The 21,232-nt window shown below is 58.4% G+C and overlaps 2 protein-coding genes across 2 annotated transcripts in view; one reads left to right on the top strand and one right to left on the bottom strand.

Annotated features, from left to right (window-relative positions):
- NECAB2 (N-terminal EF-hand calcium binding protein 2) overlaps positions 1–6,722 on the top strand; it is a gene marked incomplete at both ends in the record, with an annotated part of 37,953 nt that extends 31,231 nt beyond the window's left edge. The window contains 5 exons of the mRNA XM_082862475.1: positions 2,695–2,748; positions 3,315–3,427; positions 5,646–5,723; positions 6,151–6,242; positions 6,694–6,722. Of these exons, the coding sequence (XP_082718601.1) occupies positions 2,695–2,748; positions 3,315–3,427; positions 5,646–5,723; positions 6,151–6,242; positions 6,694–6,722 (366 nt within the window). The remainder of the gene's footprint in view (positions 1–2,694; positions 2,749–3,314; positions 3,428–5,645; positions 5,724–6,150; positions 6,243–6,693) is intronic.
- Positions 6,723–12,474: 5,752 nt separating this feature from the next.
- Positions 12,475–21,232, bottom strand: part of SLC38A8 (solute carrier family 38 member 8) — a gene marked incomplete at its 3' end in the record, with an annotated part of 30,449 nt that continues 21,691 nt past the window's right edge. The window contains exons 7-11 of the mRNA XM_082863126.1: positions 18,142–18,256; positions 16,702–16,849; positions 16,121–16,329; positions 14,889–14,940; positions 12,475–12,568 (exon numbers count right to left, since the gene is read on the bottom strand). Of these exons, the coding sequence (XP_082719252.1) occupies positions 12,475–12,568; positions 14,889–14,940; positions 16,121–16,329; positions 16,702–16,849; positions 18,142–18,256 (618 nt within the window). The remainder of the gene's footprint in view (positions 12,569–14,888; positions 14,941–16,120; positions 16,330–16,701; positions 16,850–18,141; positions 18,257–21,232) is intronic.

Here is a 21,232-nt window from a genome sequence, read left to right as displayed (position 1 = left end):
GGGCAGGTGGTAGCCTAGACCCAGCAAGGTGGTGGGTGAGGGATGGTGACGTCCCAGGAGAGATTAGAATGACCGGCAGCGTGAAGTTTCTTAAAATGGGACATGACACATCCACAAGTGATGGAAAGTGGCACAGCCTTTATGGGATCGTGTTTTCAGAGAACATTTCATGGCTCGGTAGGCAGTCAGGATACGATTGTGTTCGCTTTGCAGGGCTGCCAGAACTGGGGCTTAAACCCTGGCATTTATTCTCTCACAGATCAAGGCTAGAAATCTGAAATCAGGATGTTGGCGGGGCTGGTTTCTTCTGAAGCCTCTCTCGTTGGCGTGTAGACGGCCGTCTTCTCCCTGTGTCTGTGTGTGTCTGTGTCCTGATCTCTTCTTATAAGGACACCAGTCATATTGGATTAGAGCCCACCCATGTGACCTTATTCTAACTTAATCACCTATTCAAAGGTCCTGTCTCCAAATATAGTCACGTTTCGCGGTACTGGGGATTGGGACTTCAACATATGAATTTTGGGGGAACACAGTTCAGCCCATAACGATTACCATTCGTTGGAAGAAAGAAAATAATTTGCCTTAAGGTTTACCAACAGGCTCCAGTATCGGACTGCCTGTATTTGAATCCTGGCTATACCACTTAACAGCTGTGTGACCTTGGGCCAGTGACCTACCCTCTCTGAACCTCAGAATCCTCCTCTAACCACAGAGAAAATAATCAGAATGGCACCTCTCACAGGGTCATTGTGAGGATTAAATTAAATGGTGTCTTAATGGCTTAGCACAGAGCCTGCTGCATAGTTAGCATTTAATATTAGCAATGTTGTTTAGCAGTTATTATTAGACATTCTGATGCCAGAACCTATACACATACCATACCTGTATATCAACATAAACCAAGATAGCGGGGATCTCCAGGCTGTGGGGTTGCAGTGGCAAGTTTACATTTTTCCTACTTCTCTGAATTTTTTTATATCTTTTGCAAAAGGGCAAAAGAAAAATAGTGCTTTGATGGGTTTGTGGGTTAGTTCTGAGGGATTCGTGAGGGCAGTGGGTGGGGCTCCCCAGGAGGAGGTGAGGCTGAGACTTGGAGAGGAGTTGGAGGGAGCAGGCGGCCATCCCACCTGCAGGTCTGAGGCCGAGGTGGGATCTCCCCCCACCCCCCCACCCCCGCCCCACTAAAGCCAGCTGCTGGGTGGGAGCGGTGGGAAAGGCTCGGCGGGGACCCTGAGGCCCGGTTGTCATAACAACTCTGCGGGCGCCCCCAGGGGGAGGCTCTTTGAAGTTTATTTTTAGCGCCCCAGTCGCCTTAACAACCGGCTGGCTGGAAACCAAGGAGCACCTGTGCGTCCTGGAGACGGGGCGGGGGGGCCCTCTTCCCAGCCTCTGATTGGCCCGAGCTGCGAGCAGGGGCCAATCCGGGACCTGCTCTGGACCCCGCCCTCCAAGGGCGAACCTGAGCGCTCCTAGCTGTGCCTGGGCTCCTGGAACGCTGGGACGGCGAGGCAGGGAGACGGGGGCGGGGGTCGCAGACGGGGCCCAGCTGGCCAGGAGAAATCTAGGGAACCAGTGCTCTCCAGGAGCCCATCTACACGGAACCAGTGCTCTCCAGGAGCCCATCTACACGGTTTTAAAAGCATGGAAAGAGACTTGCCCTGCCAAGCAGACCTCGGCCTCCTGCAAACGCCGACATGCACACCCTGTGTCCCCGGAAAGTCAGTACCCTCTCTGGGGCCGGCTGTGTAATTTATGGGGCCCCTTGTTCCAACATTATTAAGAATGTCCAGGTGGTGACTGCATGGGTCATGGCCCTGCAGATCGGCCGCGTGGGTGCGGGATTGCGCCAGGGACACGGGCTGCCCTCGTGGAGGATGGACAGGGATGGGCACAGAGGTGGCCTTTATTGGGGTGCCCAAGAAAAAGGAAGAAGGATCCTGATTCCGTGGATCAGGAGAGAGGCTTGGCCTCAAACTCAGACTCTGACCCTGGACCAGCTTCTGTGGCATCTGGGTTCTCTGCTCGGCAATAATGGTGCTGGGCACCATTACAGACACAAGCACGCGGTCAGGAGCAGAGTGCACGGGCTTCCTGCTTTCCTAGAGCTCACAGTAGGGCAGCCACGACCTCGGGGAGTCTGGCAAGTTACGTAAGATTTGGTAGAGAGGGTTTAGCCCCCAGGGCCGGTGGAAGGCCAGCGAGCACAGACCACCTCATTCAGGCCGGTATATTCCTGAGGCGCCAGGGGCTGTGACTGGGGGCGACGTGTAAGTTGTCGGGGAACCTGTTGCCAGCAAGGCTGTCGGCGGAAGTTGTGACAAAACCCCTGCGTCGTGGGTTCAGCACAGTGGAGCCTCCTTCGTGTGCTCTGCAACTGGCGTGCTTGGCCTTTGTGGCTGCAGCGCCCCCTAGAGGCCACGGCCAGAAGGGATCTGTGCCACTCCCTGTGGTTGGCTTCCCGGCTCCTCTCTTGAGCCAGCACTGCCTGGAGGGTGGGCTGAGCCCTGCCCAGAGAGGCCTGGCCCTGGGAGCTCCCACCCGCTCGGGGACTCCAGAGCCGCTGGAACCGTGGGGTGGAGGGACTGGAGCTCTTCGGTGGCCCTGGGTGCTCAGGGGTCACTGTGGTGGTCCTGGGAGCCTCCCTAGCAGCGGTGGCCTCTGTCTCAGGCATCTCTTCATGCTTTGTTGTTGCAGACCCTTTGGTTTGACCTCCAGCAGCATCTCTTGGATGAAGAAAGCACCAACATGGTGAGGACCTCTCTCCTGTGGCCCCATCCCTGCCTGAGCCAGGCCTCAAGATGCAGGCGGCTTAGTGTCCCTGACACCTCTACCCTGGGACCACCACAAGGGGAGATGCAGCCCCAGCACTTGGCCACCCTCCCCTCCCATGAGCATTCTTAGAGGCTCCAGGGCTGTGATCAGTGGGGCCCGGAGCAACGTGATCAGCAGGACAGTGACGTCAAAATGCTGATTCAATCAGAAACAGTTTTGCTGGTCACTCGTTTGTTGTGTCCTGGACCGGAAGCCTTGCAGGCAGCTCCCAGTCTCTCTGGAGCCTCTTTAAGCGTCCCTGTCTGTTTTTTAGCACTTGTGGGACTACTCCCTGCATTTGGCTTCTTAAGTTTAGCTCATTTTTCGCCAGTTTCCACGTGTAATAATGAAAAGTGTGTGTGTGTAGTGGGGGAGTGGGTCGGTTTTATTCTGAAGAAGTTGTCCTGTCCTGGGGAGGCGGGCTCCTGGGCTGGGCGGGGTCCCGGGGGAGGCGGGATGCCAGGGAGCCCGCAGGGTGGCTCACTGGTCCTGTGGCCCCGGAGCATCTGCAGCTGGTCCGGCAGGAGATGGCCGTGTGCCCTGAGCAGCTGGTCGAGTTCCTGGACTCCCTGCGTCAGTACCTGAGGGGCACCGCCGGAGCCAGGAATTGCTTCCAGTGAGTAAGCCGCGGGGCGCGGTGGTGGCTGGGAGCTGTGTCTGGGGTGGAGGCACAGGGCAGGACCGGCCTCACCCCTGAGAACACAGCGGACCCCAGGGAAGCCCCCTAGCGGGGTGGTCCTAGCGCGGGCTCTTCCTTGCTGCGCAAACGTGCCAACTGACTTCATCTCGCGGACCTCAGCTTACTCATCTGTAAAGTGGGTCCACTGCCCGGACCCGCTCCCTGGTGGGGTTGGAGGCGTCAGTGGAATAATGACCGTGGGGGGTACAGGCCAGTGCTTGGCCCCCAGCGCCCACTCAGCGTTAGCCGCCACTCGGGGGCCTCACCCTCTGGTCCCTGCGGCCGCCTGCATCCTTGCTGGGGGTGGTCCCAGAGGGCCGTTGGCGCAAGCTGCCGGGCTGTCTCCCGTCCATGGCCCACCCGTCGGTGCCCAGCGGTAGGCTCCATGCCTGTTCCCTGCCTCGAGTGTCTCCCTCCCCGGTTGCTTTTTTCCGACCTCAAGAGCACATGTGTCTCCACCTGCTTCCCGGTGAAGCAGGGGGGCCAGGCCTGGGGGTGCAGCGTGACTCAGCTGCTCTTGCTGCACGTTAATTCCAGGTGGTGGCGGAGGGCAGGTGAAGAAAGATGATTCCGGTTGGCGGTGGGCGCTGTGGCGGTGGGCGCTGTGCAGGCCAGCGAACGGGGGGCTTTGGGGAGGGGCTGCATGTGTGTTGAGGCTGAGTGATGAGCAGCTCCCCCCGCCGCAGAATCTGAGGCCTGGCACAGGCTCATGCCCAGACCTGGTGTGGCAGTTAGGGTGCCGTGTTTGAGAAAAAGCAAGCAGCTGGTGTGGCTCGACCGAGTGCCCCAGGGGCGGGTGGGGCAGAGGGCCAGAGAGGCAGGCAGGCCCTGCTCGTTCCGGGGACCAGGGACCATGGGGGAGAGATGCTTGGGCAGGAGGGAGACTCGGTCTTGCCTCCTTTGTGTAAGAAGGGGTGGCAACAGGTGTGCAGCTGGCGGCCAGGGAGAGGCCATGCAGTCACCCGGAGAGGGCACTGGTCTTGGCACGATGTGGGCAGAGCTGGGGTCTGTTTTGGAGTGGGGCTGACTGGACTTGACCATGGCCGGGGCTGACTGGACTTGACCATGGCCGGGATGGGGTGGGGGGCTGCAGAGAGGCCAGGCGGAGTGTGAGATTCTTCAGCTTCTGGAACTTGATGGAGGACGGGGCCACAGGCTGAGCGGGAGAAGCCGCGGGTGCCATTCGAGGTGCCGATGTACAAGTGGGGAGATCCGGGGAGTGGTGGGCATGCAGGTGTCACCCGGAGCCACGGGAGCTGTGTGCTCATCAAGGGAGACGGCGTGGAAGAAGGGGGCCTGGGGCTGGGAAGGGCCGGGAGGGGGCAGCATGCAGTAGGGCGTCCTCTCTGCAGCCCCAAACCTGGAATTGCCTGTAATGCAGCAGACGCCACGGGGGCAGGATTCTCCTGAGGGATGCTTGGGGTTCTGTGCTATTGAGCGTGTGGGAAAAGGAGAAGGAACGAGGGGGTGGCCGAGAGGCCAGATGGGGTGGTATTGTGCCCTCGGAGGAGGCCGGCCCTCCCTCTCCCGGGGTCGGCCACCTTCTTAGAGGCACCCCCCCCCACCTTGCTCCATCCCCCCAGCCTGGGTCTCTGTCTTATTTGAAATGGGGTGAGTACCCTGGTGCTCACACAGGGACGACAGCTCTGGCCATTCTGATTCTCCTACTTTTAAGGATTAAATGAAAGAATGATTATGAAGGACAACGTGGCAGGGGGAGATGCTTTTAGTTTTAAAGGTAGGTTTTTCAATGACTAGAAAGCGTTTTTCAAAGACGTTTCACTGTCATTCATTCAGCAGCCATGCTGGCCCGCTGTCATTCATTCATTCAGCAGCCATGCTGGCCCGCTGTCATTCATTCAGCAGCCATGCTGGCCCGCTCTAGAGGGTAGAGAGGTGCACGCAGCTGATCAGACTAGGTGGCTGGTCCTGGAGGGTTCGGGGGGCCTGAGCAGAAAGGGAGCGTCTTACTGAGAGCAGCCTGGGGTGGTGACAGCCTGCCTTGCGGGCCTGTCACCACCCTTCTGCCAGCCTCATGTTTCCAGGGTCTTCAGGCATCCCCGAGCCTGGCTCAGGGGCCGTGTGGCCCTGTGTGCACCCCAGCGGGGAGCAAGCAGGCGTGCAGCCACTGAGTCCAGTCTCTCTCCTCTTGCAGCATCGCTGCCGTGAGGCTGGCGGACGGCGTCACCTTCGTGGTCTACGAGTTCTGGGAGACAGAGGAGGAGTGGAAGATGTAGGTGTCAGCCCTCGGCCGGGGGCTAGGTGGTGGGACGGGGGGCGGGGACCTGCCCCGGCCCCCTTTCCAGGCCCTTCCCTGTCCCAGAGGCTCCTTGGCTGGGCGGGTGAAGAGTCGGGGTTCCAGCGGCCTCCACTGCTCAGACGGCTGGGCCTCAATCCACTTGGAGGTGGCGTTTCTCAGGCTGGAGCTTGACCCCCTGAACGTGCTCTGCTGGGCCCTGAATCTGCCCTGAATCTGGGAGCGGAGGCCAGGGTTGCTCCTGTTTCAAAACTGCTGCCCAAGGATAAAAATCCAGAAAGTTCTCTCAGTGAAGGTTGCTCATGGGGAGGCAAGAGCCAGGCTGTGCCCCCGGGGCCCCGGCCCCACCTTCGCACCAGGGCTCTGAGCCCCAAGAGCTCACGGGCGGCCCCCTGCGTTGCAGGCACCTGCAGAGCCCCGTGTGTAAGGCGTTCCGGCACGTCAAGGTGGACACGCTGAGCCAGCCCGAGGCCCTCTCCCGGATCTCCGTGCCAGGTAGCGGGGACGCCACGGGCCCGGTAGAAATGGCTGAGCTGAGGCCCAAACCACCCTAGCCTCTTCTGTTCCCTTAGCTGCCAGGAAGTGTAGTCCACCAGAGGGGGTCCTAGACAAGGCAGGGAGGCCGGGCCTCAGCCACGCCCAACGGCCAGGGCCCTGAGCCCAGAAAGCACCCCCAGGCCAGGGCAGGCCTCGCTGCGGGACACCCCACTGCGTTCCCAGCCAGACTGCCATTCCCTCCATGGGCACGTGATCTGCCCCCAGGACAAGCACCTCTGTGCCCTTCGTAGGGCCCAGCCCCTGGCTTTGCACCCACCTCCCCACGGCGCCCCCTGCCGCCCGCCTGGCACAGAGTTGGCACCGGCAGCCTGCAGGCCTCGCTCTCTGGCCCGGAGGGGGGAGGGGCCGCTGCAGCCTCCTCCCCCTGACGCGTCTCCCTCCTCTCCAGCTGCCTGGTGCACCCTGGGTCGTGACTGAGCCCCTGCCGCCCTGCTCCCTCTGATGAAGGACGTGCACTCTTTTCTAGAAACTGTGGTATATGAGCTGTCTTTTCAGTAGAAGGTCTTTTCCTGCTGGTTGAAGTGAAGGCGAACCCCCGCCCTGGCACTCCCCCGCCCCGATTGTTGACAGAGCAGCATCGAGCTGCTGGGCCTGCTGCAGCCCGAGGGCGGCAGTGAGTGAGGGGGGAGCGGCCCCGCCCCCAGCGCATGGCCACACAGGACCAGCCCCCACGTCCTCGGCCGGCCGGGCTCGCCCCTCACCCTTCTCTCCCCTCCTGGTTGCCACTCCTCCTCCTGCGAGGAGCTGGGACCCTGTAGTGACCCCCAGGCCCGGGCCGAGCCCGCAGGCGGCAGTAGACCCCATGTAGCCAGTGCCCGGGACAGGCACCAAATAAACTAGCGTTGGGGACGGCTGCGTGTTTGTTTCCCGTTTTCTAGTTGATGACAGCGGGCGAGTGAAGCTGTCAGGATGCTCGGGGCCCCTTATTAGCCCTGAAACCTGAACCAAGTCGCCTCAGCTGTCTTATCTGTCAAGGGGAAGTGATGCCGCTGAGGTATGTATCTTGACAAACAAGTCACGCCTGTTGCGAGGTGCGGGGGGTCCCCACGACCACCCTCGGCTCGGTAATTCACTAGAAGGACTCTTAGAACGCAGCCAAGCCATTCTTCTCGTGGTTAACGGGTTATGGCAGCAAAAGCATTACAGACTGAACTCAGCATGGCAGACGGTCCCGGAGGGACCAAGCTTAGGGTGTCCCTTCCCAGTGACACGTGCAGACAGCACCTGGTTCTCCCAGGGCTGCCCTGTGACATTCATTACGCATAGGGAACTGCCAACCAGGGAAGCTCACCTTCAGAGTTGCACTGGGGGCGGCTCTGGCTGACCTTAGCCTCCAGCCCCTGTGGAGGTCAGGCTGCTCCCAAGTGGCCCCAGGTAAACAAAGATACACGTGTCAGGACTTCCAAGGTCCTAGAGGTTCATCACCTCCTAAGAGCCGGTTCATCACCTCCTAAGAGCCGAGCGCAAAAGCCAGACCTCCCTGGACACAGTCGACCCTTGACTGCACACCCTGTTCCAACAAGCCAACCAGAAGACCCTAGACTTCAAGGTGATTTCAAGTCCAATGCTGGAAGTTACCTCTGTAACTTCCTATTTCCCCAGCCGCAGTGCAGGAGAGACAATACACAGAAGTCCCAAGGGACAAGAAGAGAGACATGCCTCCCTTTCCCAAAGCAGGGCGGAAAGGAGGGCAGGTAGGGAGGCAGCTGCCAGGGGCTGCTGGGGAGCCGGGGAAGAAGGAGAGAGAGAAAGGGCCTGGAACTGGGCCGCGGTGCCCAGTGAAATCATGGGGGCTTGTTGGAAGCGTAAAATGCAGATTCACATCCCAGCTGAACCTACATCCCAGCTGAACATGTCAGCATCCTTGCACTCAGCCTCTGTTTTCTCATCTGTGAAGTGGGGAGAAGACCCCTCCTTTTCACGAGAAGGCCACTGCAGGAGGTCCTGCTGACAGCGTCACCTCAGCCCACCCTGAGCTGCTACCGTTCCAGGCTGTGGGGTGGAGGCTCTTGGAGGCGCTGTTTTACAAAAAATAATCTCGGGGTGGAGGCTCTTGGAGGCGCAACTGAGGAAGCCCGCCCTCTGGGCCCGTGACCCTCTGCCCCAGCTCTCGCCTCTTGTAGGCTCGGGGCTGACTGCACCCACGGGCACTTAGCGCCTCCTCAGATTCTGCGTGGGTGGAATAGGCTCTGAAGAGAACAAACATCAACCCTAAAGGGATAAGGGCGTCCACTTACTTCACTCCAGTGCGAGGCACTTGGCAGGCGCCGTCGCTGCTTCCTGCGTCATCCTGGGATCCGCAGGTAGGGAACCCGATACCCAAAGGCAAGCAGCTCAGCAGAGGTCACACAGCCACGTGGCACTGCTTCATCCAAACCCAGAGCAGCCCTCAGAGCAGCTGTCTGCCCCCAGTGCTGTGCTCTAACCACCTTGCATTGCACACAGCAGAGACAAGTGCAGAGGAATGGCTCCGCGTTAATACGGTCAGATCCCAGTCCGGTTCCCCCAACAGTTAAAGATGGAAATACCACGTGACCGAGAAATTCCCCGCCCCGGGTATATACCAGGCCCAAAAGAATTGAGGCGTTTAAGCAAGCACTTGTGCCCGCAGCTTATTCACACGAGCCAAAAGGTAGAAACATCACAAATGCCCATCGTGGACGAATGGACAAACCCAGGTCTATCCATGCAGTGGACCGTGATTCAGCCATAAAAAGGAACCTGACCCCGCGGCCACGACACGGGCGACGCCTACACACCCTATGCTGAGTGAAAGCAGCCGGTCACGGAAGGCCACATGTGCACGATCCCATGCACACGACACGTTTGGAAGAGTTAAATCTATAGAAACGGAAACTAGAGTAGGGGTTGCTGGGGGGGCTTACTGCTGAGGAAGGCAGTGCTTGTGTGCCAGTGCGGAGGCACCCAACGCCCCTGCAGCGTGCACTTCAAAATGGTTAACTTTATGTTACGTGATCTCATTTTTAAAAAAATCACAACTCACCTGCTCAAACGGATGTTCAGCATCTGTGTCCCTTGCCGTGTCCCGTTCAAAACCCAAGCCTTCCACGGGAGGCATGTGGCCGCCATCCTGTGTGCGACACAGGCAACCCCTCAGGTACTGGGCAGCACCTGGGGGCACCTAGAGCCACTGGAAGGGCACCTCCCCAGGACAGTCGGACCCCCTGTAGCCCATGCTGCTCAGAGCAGGAGAACGAGTCCCCTCGCCTGCAGAACGTTACTGGGCCCCATTCACAGCTGTCACTTGAGACAGGAGGGTCTCTGCACTCAAGCACATGTGTCACCACTGACCGGGATCCTGAGACAGGCCAGGCTCTGGGGGTCTATCTGAGCTCATCCCCATGGCTATGCTGGGAGGGAGGGGCTGCCCTCAGTTTCGTTTTAGAGGGGAACAAACAGAATGGGAACCAAGGGCTGGAGGAGGAAGGGAAGGAGGAGGTGCTGACCCAGGGCCCAGGAAGGACACCGAGGCGGAGGTTTTCCTGGGTCAGCAACCTGAGAGTCAGCTCCGATGTTCCAGACCCAGAGGCTCAGAGCCCGGTACCGCCACCCTGATCTCGAGCACACCGCTTGAGCCCCTCTGTCCTCCAGCTGCTATCCCGAACCAGGGGGAGGCGCTTGGGGCTGGAGGAGGTCAGTCCAGGAGATGATCATACCTGCCTCACGAGCTCGGACATCAGAGGGCAGCATCCCAGCCTGCATTTCTGTGCATCACGTCCTTGCATGATCTTGGCCAATCTGAGGCTCAGTCCTATGAGAATCCCCTCCACCTGTCAGAGAGATGGAAACGATCGTACCCAGGGGTGACACCTGTCATCCCTGCAAGAGCCCCACCCTCATCTCTGCTTAGCATTAGTGCCAGGCCACCGCCTCCCTGACGTGCTTTCCGGCTTTGGCATAAGCCCTGTGGTCCTATTTCCCTTTTCTCCTTAGCTGCCAGGAAGCTCAGTGTTCACCTCCTCATACTCTCAACCTAACTTTTCTGGAAATAAAATTAAGCCCACATTGCCCACATTGCCTCATACACAATAAGGCTGGTCTGTTTTGCTGGTGGGGAAATTGATTCTTAGAGGAGGTTCATGAACTTTCCAAATCTTAAGCAAATGGCAGAAAGTATTCACAATCAGTAGTCCAACTCCAACTGCCTCTCTTTTTGGCACGACCTGATAAGTCTCGGACCATCCAAACCCGCTGCCAGCTCTGGGGTGATACATGCTCCAGGAAGTCAATTCTGCCGGCACATGTGCCTGTTCTGACGCTGTGGCCACTGTAGGGTGTGGCAGGCCGTGGTGGGGCTGGTCAGAGAGCACTTGGAGAAGGGGCCTGTGTCCCCCTCACTGGGTCAGAGTCTCCGCCAACAGCCAGGGCACTGGGGGGCAGGGGCCCCATCCCCACCCCCTGGGTCAACTAGTTCCCACCCCCCTTGGCCACTCCTAGGAGCGGACAGAAAATGGACAATGGAATTTAACCCAAAATCAGTCGCAACGCAACTCTGCACCTCACGCGACAGGCGGCCTTGAGTTTCCCAAGCCTCAGTTGCCTCACCTGGAAAATGGGTGAGTTTGAAAACATCACGCTAAGTCAAAGGAACCAGACGCAAAAGGCCACGTATTGTATGCGTCCATTCATGTGGAAAGTCCAGAACGGGCAAATCCCTAGAGACAGAAAGCGGATCCCTGGTTACGGGGAACTGGAGAGAGGGCGGAACAGGGAGTCAGGGCTAACGGGTCCTGGGTTCCTTTGGGGGTGATAAACATACGGGAATCGGATATTGACTCTGTACATCTAATGCGCACCGAATCGTACACTTTAAAAGGGTGGACTACGTGGTACGTGAATTACATCTCAAAAACCAAAATTAATACAGGGGGATAAACTGGAAAAAAACAAACTCCAACACAGTTCTATCACCACCAGCCTCACACACATGTGACACGAGATAACAAACAAGGCCCGGCTGCTGCCTACCTGGAGGGAGGTGTCTGAAGGACGTCAGCCCACGCAGGCTCTGGCACTGCTGGCTCCTGGCAGACGTCCCAGGGCAGAGGAAGAGCGGCCTGAATCCAGCAACATCCATCCGGGGTTGCCGGGCCCTGGGCAGGGTCAGTGCCGGGGGCGGCGATGCGGGAGCCCCTGGCCCCGTCCTCCTCTCCTCCCTGGCTGCGGGCAGATCCCTGCCCCCTCAGCCGCAGCTCCAGGCGTGGTTCCTCACCCCCGGATGGGGGAGGGAATCATGGAGCAGACAGCGCACTTGGCCTCCAGGCTCTTCAGGTCCAGCCAGCGGAAGGGGCGGGGGCTCTCCTCGGGTCCCCCCCCCCCACTGGAGCGAGGCCAAGCACAGGCTGTGTGGCCAGCTCTGGGCACGCATCTCCTTGGGCATTCCCCCGTGCCGTGGCACTGCCATCCCCAACGGATGCCGCCCCAAATGCCCTCTGGGCTCTCACCCGCTGAGCAATGCCCTTGCCTCGTGTCTTTGATCTCAGCACCCCGAAAGCAGGGCTCTCTGGGCCTCAGCACCTGCCTCCCAGTTATGGGTTTAACTTATTTTTCTGGGGGACACAGTTTAAGCCCTAACCTCTGGAAACCGTGAATGTGACCTTATTTGGAAACAGGATATTTGCAGATCCCAATTAAGTAATTAAGATGAAGCCAGACTGAAGTAGGGTGAGCCCTGTAAGAGGGAAATTGAGACAGATACATAGGGAAGACGGCCACACAAGGGAGGCGGCAGAAATTGGACGCATGCAGCCACAAGCCAAGGAGAACCAAGGATGGCCAGCAACCAGCAGAAGCCGGAAGAGGCAGGAGGGACCGATCCCCTAGAGCCTGCAGAGGGAGGGTGCCAGCCCCGCCCACACCTTGATCTCAGACTTCTAGCCTCCAGACTGTGAGAGAATGCACTGCTGTTGCCAGAAGCCCCCAGTCTGTGGTCACTTGCAGGGCAGGCCCAGGACACTAAGAAACTCCTCACCACTGCACCAGAAACCCTGGGAACCAGCAGAAGCCCAAATGAGCAGCCTGGGAAGGCAGAACGTATCCATTTCTCCAGCATCTTTATGATGAGATAACATCGGTCTCACGGCTGGATGCAGGCAGCCGGACCAGGGCAGCCGTGGAGACCCCATCCCGCTCGGCCGCGGGCCGCCCCTCAGAGCAGCTCCATGACAGCCGCCACTGTGCTCTGCCCGAAGATGAAGGTGCCGACGAGCACGGAGACCACCCCCCAGGCCTCCAGGAAGCACCTGCCAAGTCAACAAACGCGCGTCAACACGCGCTCTTCTTCCGGAGATTTGCACAGATGAGTCACACACATGTAGAAAACTTACGATGTGAAGCCTACTAGAGTCACCAATTTGGAAAAAATTCAGGTTACCCTCCTTTACCTGTACGGGTGGGTTTCTGAGACAACGGGAAATAAAGTACCCATGCAATTGAAAAAACAAAAACAACTCTCACCCGATCTGTTGTTTCATAACCTCGTTCCTTCCCAATATTTTATCAAAGACAAAGAAATAGGGGTAGGGAGACACTAGTTTCAAACTCCCTTCTCTTCCGCTTTTCTTTAGGGGGTTGACGCCCCCGAAAGTGAGGAAGGAGAAGAAAGCCCTAGGTCACACAGATGGGAACAGCGGCGGGGGGGCCACGGAGGAGGGGACAGAGGTGGCTGGAACTGGTGGTCACGAGACCACATCCACAGGCTTCATAACGTAACCAGGAGAGACAGTGCAGACTGAGGCAAGAGCCACGATAATAAGACTCCCACGAAATGACAGGGATATTTCTGGCCCGTTAACAAAGGCCACAAGGATCCGTTGTCATGGAAAGACCATGTCCAGTTACGCAGCGTGGCAGAGCGGCAGCTCGGTGCCGTGAACACCCGCCTGCCTGAAAGCGGGGAGAGAGGTAAACGTGACGGGGCTGCTGGCTCCTCGGGGCAGCTTTGACGGATCAGGAAGCCCTAAAGCAGCGCTAGGATTAAAAATATCTTTAAAGCCCATCAGTAACAGCTGCTGTGAACTTGGACTGAGGCACCACACAGAAGTAGCAAGACTTGAAAGGGCGCTACAGGGAAAGAACCACGTAGGAGGCCCCCAGGCAACCGGGGCTGCTGCTAAGCCCAAGGCAGCTTTAGAGATGCCCAGAAAAATGCTTCTCAACCCAGAAGGGAGCCCAGCCAGGCCTGCCGCTGTGGGAAGACCAAGCTCGGGCTCCATGTGGCTGGACGAAGGGGAAAGAGAGGCTGCAAGTGGGCCCCAAGTTCACGGCTGCTGTGACATAAGAGAATCTGTACTGGGCTGAACGGTGGTCCCCCAAATTCACATCCACCTGGAACCTGTGAACACGACCTCATGTGGAAATAGGGTCTTTGCGGATGTGATGAAGTTAACGATCTGGAGATGAGATCACCATGGACTGGGGGTGGGCCCTAAGCCCAGTGACAGGTGTCCTCAGAGGAGAGAAGCAGAGGGAGACTTGAGACACAGACACAAGGGAGAGGCTGTGGGGGGACAGAGGCAGGGATGGGAGTGATGCGGCCACAAGCCAAGGACCACCTGGAGCTACCAGAAGCAGGAAATAGCACAGAACGGAATCCCCCCAAGAGCTTGCAGAGGGCTTGGGGCCCTGCTGACACCATGACTTTGGACTTCTGGCCTCCAGAACTGGGAGAAAATACACTTCTGTTGATTTAAGCCACGAGCAGCCCTAGAAAGCTACTAGTGTCCTCTCTAGCCGTCTTGGCCTCAGTTTTCACATCTCTGAAATGGGACCAAGATCTGCACAGACTCCCGGGTCCCTGGCACCGGCTGAGCTCTGGCCCGTCACCCGTGCACACACTCTCTTTCTCAGTGGGGTCCAACTGGGCCCCTCGGTGGCAGAGTACATGGTCCAAGTCACACCACAGGCTGACCCAGCGGAGGGTACTCCGCTGAAAAAAGGGATGGTCCAAACTGTCTTGTCTAACCAGCAACGTGGAGCAGGGAGGGGGTAAACGTTGGGCCCCGCGTCCAGTTGGCCGGAGTTGAGCCCCAGCTCTGCCCTGCTCGCCACCTGCCTGTGGGTTGGTTTCTGCCTCCTCGTCTTTGGGATGGAAATATCCCAGCATCGCAGGGAGAGGAAGGGGTAAAGGGGCTGAGCGTGGGGCCCAGCACTGAGGCATCGTCCAACCAGGACCTGCTGTCCTGTTAACAGAACGTGTTGCCCTGGTGCATGGGGGAGCCCACGGCCTCCGGAACTCAGGGATCTGTGGGGCAACAGGACCAGCCTGCCGGGGTCTGAGTGCAGGACGGGGAAGCACGCACGACTTGGGCCTCAAGACGCCGGGAGGACCTCACATCGCATGAAGCTGCAAGCAGAGGCCACAGCGCTCGGAGCGCAAGGGCGGCCGCGCATGGGCTGAACAGGGCGCGGTGTGCTGGCCTGGGATGTGTGGACAAGGCCCCCCTCCCGGCCTGGCCTGCAGAACCCTCACACGCAGGACCCGGCGGGCGAGCAGCCTTCGCACGCCCCTCCCGCTGAGCCCCGCACACGCTAGAGGCGACACCCTCACGTGCACACACTTACTTAACTCGGGGTCCGACGGGCTCCACGCTGATGGCACAAATGAGGCACAGACCTGCGGAGGAGACCCGGGGTCACACCAGCTCTTCGTTATTGAACCCAAAGCAGCCCCGAGCTCGCAAGGGCTCAGCCGACACCCAGCAGTCCCCGGGGACCCGGGAGGCCGCCAGGGCCTTCGCCCGAAGTGGCCCCGCAGGCTCACCCTGCCCCGGAGAGTGGGCACCGAATGGGGTGTCCCCGCTCGACGCCCCCTAACACCTTGGCCTCTCCAGCGACAACGACGGCGCACACTCACGTCCCTGATGAGATGCAGTGGGTCAGGGCCAGACTCGGGGCCTCACCCCTGGGACGCCTTTCACAACTACCAGCTGCCTTGGTTATTTTTTTCTTTCTGTCATTTTTTTTTTTTCTTTTTTAATCGTGCTACTGAGATTTGAAGGCAGACAGCTCTGCCTAAAGATCCTGTGGCTCTCCCCACTGCCAAGCATACCCTGGCCTGTCCTTTCCAGCACGGGAAACAGCTAGAGCTACAAGGCCCCACTCAGGACATGGACACCCAGCCCATACTGTGTGTTCAAGACACAGCATCACTGGTCCATCCGCCCTAGACGGTGGTTGGCCGGCGGGGGCAGGAAGCCAAGGGAGGTGGTGAGGCACTCGGACCCCATCACTCATGTCTGAGAGCGCTTCCCAGGGCCAGGGGCCGCAGGATCTGGGGTTTCTGCCCCTGCAGTGCTTCCCCTTCTCCGGGAGCCCCTAGCCTTGGCCACCCTGGGTCTGCCAGGCCGGGCTAACCCTCAGGCCAATTTGGCTGGAATTTCACATCATCACTCACTAACACTGGGAAGGTTTCCTAGGAATCCATCCATCATGGAAACTGTGTTTGCCTCCCACATTGGGGGACAAGGAGGAAGATGTTTGTGGGGCACCTTTCAACCATAGGAGTTTCATATCATTGAAAATATTAAATGAAATCCTACAGTGAGTGGCAGCAGCGGGAGGGTAGACAAGGCTGTGAGGCTGACTCAGCCCCGCTACACGCTAGCTATTCCACCCAGGAGGCCTCAGGGCCTCCGTCTTCCCATCTGTAGGCTGGGTTGACAACAGCACGCCCATTGAGATGTTAAATGAGGGAAGGTGTGCGAAGCCCCGGCCCCCCGCACCTGACCCAGTAAACAGGGCTGGGAGCCATCCCTCCTCCGCGGGCTCCCACCCCCCACACACATGGCCCTCACCTGGGAAGATGAAGATGAAGAAGGAGCTGACGCCACCGATGACGCCGATGATCTCGCTGAGGTCGGGCAGGAACAGGGCCATGGCGAGCGTCACGGTGACCCACAGGACGGTCAGCGACATCCGGACCCACAGCCCCGAGGGCTCGGCCAGGGGCTGGGGCCCACACGCCCAGCAGCAGCCCCTCCTCCAGAAATCCTGCATCACTGACCTGGAGGCCACGCACTATGGGCTCCCACGGGCTCCCGGGGGCGGTAGCCCTGCACTCGCCCACCACTGGGTGCCCCAGAGTGCCCCCCACCACTGCCCTGCACACCTCACTCCCTGGGAACCCCCGCCGCACATGGGTAGCCGACAGGGCGGGGCCACATTGGGCCGCCAAGCTCCGGGGGCCAGGCTCCAGTCCTGACACCAGCTGGGCGACGCTGGCCAAACCACCTGACTCCCCTGCCCGTCTCCTCCTCTAGGAAACAGAGGTGAAGACAGTCCCCACGCCACGTGGGCTGGCGTGGCGCCTGGCACGTGCTAATTTTCCACGGGTGCTGTGCTCTGCACTGAACCATGTCCCACGAGCTGGCCTCACCTCCCCAGGAAGAGCACGATGGGGTAGACAGTCACGATGGACACAGTGAAGAGGACCCGGGCAACGATGATGACCCCATCGTTGCCTGGGTAGGACATCAGGATGTCAGCAGAAACATCTGTCCCAAAGGTCAGGAAGCCGTACACGCCTGTGAAGGGTAAAGGGGGGAACACAGGAGAGCTGATTAGAAAAATGCTGTCTCCCCACCTCAACTCCGACACGCAGACAGCACCCAGACCTACCGCTGCTAAGGTTTCCCCTAGGAGCTGACAGAAAGTTCTAGAATCTCCCAAGGCTTTCCTGTCCTCAGTCTACAGGATCCTGGTCCTTCTGACTCAAACTCCTGCTGGGCAAAACTGTCCCTTGTCCTTCTTCCAAACAGCTCACGGCACCCGTACAAGGCACCCACTCGTGGGCGTGGACTGACTGGAAGCAGTCTGAACAATGCTTTCCGTGCCCTGTCCACCCCACCCTTAGAGCACCTAGAGAAAGAAGCTGTCAGTGCGCCCATTTTCCTGATGGGGAAAATCAAGACCCAAGGTGTCAACAACTGTCTGGAATAACACAGCTCATTACAGCACAAGTCAGGTCCCTACCCCACAACCCAGCACTGCCTCTCGGCCTCCGCGTCACCTGCCCGGTCCTGAGACATCCATCGCTGACCAAGAGCTGTGGTTTGCTTTGGTTTTTCTCCAGTCCCAGGATCCTGCTGGCCCTGGACCATCTGAAGGAGATTCTCAATCACCGGGTCCAACTCAGGGGCCACAGAATGAGAGAGATCTCCCCTGCTAGACAGAAGTCACCCAGCAAGTGTCCAAGGCCCCTGACACATCTGTGGGAGCCCAAGAGCTCCCTGAATCAGAGACTCTGATAGGCTGACGAAAGAAAGGGCTGCTGGGCTGGAGGAAAGCGGCCAGTAGTCAGCCTGAGCCCGGGCCCTGGGCTGTGCACCGGATGTGCTGTGGGACCTCGGGTGTGGCACAGCCCCTCTCTGAGCCACACTTCTGTCACCTTTGAAGACCCTCCTGTGCCAGTGTGTGGATGGTGAAACCCACTGCATCCAAGAGAGTGTTCTGTAAACCACTGCCTGGACATAATACTCCGACAGCCAGCACTGACGCCATCCCACGAGACGGGCAGGCAGGGGCGTGGGGCGTGAAGAGCAGGGGCTCAGGAGACAGATGGGCCAGGGTTTGCATCTCAGCTTTGCCACATCTAATTGGGAGACCCTGGACAAGCCATGGCAACCCTCTGAGCCTCAGTGGCCTCCGCTATGAATTGTGGACTCTCCTGGGGGTGTTAGGGACAAAAGCAGCACAGGCAGTCAAACCGCTTAGCACTGCACCCAGGACGCGGTAGGGTCTCTATACACACTTGTGATTATCCCGGTTTCTCCCACTGCTCCGCACCCAGGTCCCGGGCACCCCGCGCGGGCCTCACCTGTCAGCGAGTAGACAAGGCAGCAGGCCAGCAAGGACAGCACGGAGACGAGGGCCCAGTGCCCGAGGCTCTGGTGGCGCATGCTGCAGTAGATGGACACGGCAGCTTCGTGACACTGCAAGGGAGCAGCAGGGTCAACGGGGGTGGAGCCAGCTGGGCGCTAGAATCACCTGGCGTCATCTAAAAAGTCTCAGTGTCTTGGGACTTCCCTGGTGGTTCAGTGGTAAAGAATCCGCCTTCCAATGCAGGGGACATGGGTTCAATCCCTGGTCAGGGAACTAAGATCCCACATGCCGCAGGGCAACTAAGCCCGTGCGCCACAACAAAAATCCCGAGTGTCACAACTAAGACCCGACACAGCCAAAAATAAATAAATAAAATATTTTTAAAAATACAAAAAAAAAAAAGTCTCCGTGTCCCCAAACGTGGGTAACAACCCAGATGCCCACCAAAAGCAGAAGGTAGAAGTAAATCGTCAGATATTCATGTGTAGAATATTACACAGCACTGAAAAGGGGTGAACACAACTGCACACCTCAACACAGAGAGCCCTGCAGCTGTAACGTGGAGCAAAAGACGCCAGAGAAGAAGAACGTTTCCATGTACGTGAAGTTCAAGTTACAAGCCAAACAAGCCAGGACGGGGTTCTCAACCGCAGCACTGCTGATGCTTGGAGACTGTCCTGTGCACGGTGGGATGCGGACCACATCCCCTGGCCTCGACCCACTAGATGCCAGGAGCCTCCCCCACAGTTGTGACAATCAAAAATGTCTGCAGACATCGCCAAATGTCCCCTAGGGGGCAAAATCACCCTCAGTCGAGAGGTACCGTTTGTGGTGACACAGGACAGAATAGTGGGGTGGGGTGGTGCTATTGAGGGAACATTCCAGGGGTGCTGACGATGTTCTATATCCCCATCGGGGTGACGGTTTCATATAAATCATAACATACTTATGATTTATATACTTCCTACATACTGTATCACATGGTCAATTTTTTTTTTTTTTTTTGCGGTACGCGGGCCTCTCACTGTTGCGGCCTCTCCCGTTGCGGAGCACAGGCTCCGGATGCGCAGGCTCAGCGGCCATGGCTCACGGGCCCAGCCGCTCCGCGGCATGTAGGATCTTCCCGGACCGGGGCACGAACCCGTGTCCCCTGCATCGGCAGGCGGACTCTCAACCACTGCGCCACTAGGGAAGCCCACATGGTCAAATTTTTAAAAATATAAAATACATGTAGCCAATGCCAGCAGCCCACCTGTGATGTGGACCTTATTCATCTGGGGCCGGTCCTGGGCAGCGGTGTTTTATCAGCAGCCCTGGAGACCCTGACGAGCAGCCAGGGGTGAGAGGTGCTGCTGTATCTGGATGTGCCCTATGGGTTCCGGGATCTTCCCAGGCTCCCGGGGCAGGGTTCCCACCACCACATCCATTTACTCACTTCTGATCAAAGCCAACAGGATGACCGTCCAGGCCTGCCCACTCCCCAGGCTCGAGAGCCCTGCTCCCCTCGCCCACCGAGCTCAGCCCACCACGGTCCCTCTTCGCTGCCTCAGGGCCTTTGCCCGTGCTGTGTGCTCTGCCTGCGATGTCTCCTGGTCCAGCCAGCTTCTACTCATCTTTAGGAAAGCCCTCCTCCCCAGCTGGCCGAGTTCTGCTCTCACGCCCCCCATGTGAGCACATCTGGGTTTGCTGGTTCAGCGTCTGTCAGGTATGTGGTGTCAGACACACCTGCCGCCCTCATTCCCAGCATAGAGCCTGGCCCACGGGTGAAGGGCACTCCAGCGGTTACTCAATCATCCATCCCTTTGCCCCACTTGCAGCCACGAGGCCTCCCTGCACCCAACCCCAGCTCTCCACACTCAGGTCCTTATATCAGTCCCCCTTGTTGCGAGTGTGGGGTACCCATCAACCATCCTCACACAGTCCCCACCCTCATGGAGTGCCCACTGTGAGGGGCTGGGGCACACCAGCCTCAGGCCTCCCGATTCCAGCCACAGAGGCGGCGTCCAGCCTGGGGCAAGCTCTCTCTCTCTCTCTCACTCACTCACTCACACTCACACACACACACACACACACACACACACACACCCTCAACCAACAAGCAGTGGAACTCAGGATCAACGTTCCCACCTCCTATACTCCGGAACCCAGACATGGGGGAAAGGATGCTTGGTGGTTGCAGGATGGGGCACTGCCCTTCTTCCTGTTTCTCCTATGACTCCTGGGTTGTGTTTCTCTTGGTCTTATGCCGGGAAATAAAGCTTCTGAGGGCAGGGCTGCCCTGCTGGGACAGCATCTAGGACACTGGCTGGCCAATAGCAAGCTCACTATTCACTAAGTGATGGGACGCTGGGCAGAGGAGCATGTGGTGGGTAAGAAGTGGAAACGGTCCAAACGGCCACCAGCTGAAGAAAGGAAAAACGAGCTATGGACTTTCCAAACAGTGGAATATCACTCAGCCATGAAAAGGGACGCGGTCCTGACACATGTACCACACGGACGATCCTCAGAAACACCACGGTGAGTGGGACTTCCCTGGTGGCGCACTGATTAAGAATATGCCTGCCAATGCAGGGGACATGGGTTCGAGCCCTGGTCCGGGAAGATCCCACATGCCGCGGAGCCACTAAGACCATGAGCAACTACTGAGCCTGCGCTCTAGAGCCCGCAAGCTACAACTACTGAGGCTGCACGCCACAACTACTGAAGCCCGCGCGCCTAGAGCCCGTGCTCCGCAACAAGAAAAGCCACCGCAATGAGAAGCCCGCGCACCGCAACGAAGAGAAGCCCCCGCTCGCCGCAACTAGAGAAAGCCCGCGTGCAGCAACAAAGACCCAATGCGGCCAGAAATATAAATTAAAAACAAAACAAAACACCACGTCGAGTGAAAGAAGCCAGCTACAAAGAACCATATACTGTATGATTCCACTTACCTGAAGTGCCCAGCACAGGCACATCCAGAGAGACAGAAAAATCTGCGGTTGCCAGGGGCCAGGAGGGAAGCAAGAGGGGGATGGGGAGTGACTGGTAATAAGTACAAGTTTCTTTTGAAGGTGATGAAAATGTTGTAAAATTGATGGTGGCGATGG

This window comes from Leucopleurus acutus, assembly GCF_964270905.1.
Source record: "Leucopleurus acutus genome assembly, chromosome: 20".
Taxonomy (NCBI): Eukaryota; Metazoa; Chordata; class Mammalia; order Artiodactyla; family Delphinidae; genus Leucopleurus; species Leucopleurus acutus.
The sequence above is the reverse complement of the archived record's forward strand: the minus strand, read 5'-3'. Positions and strand labels throughout refer to the sequence as shown.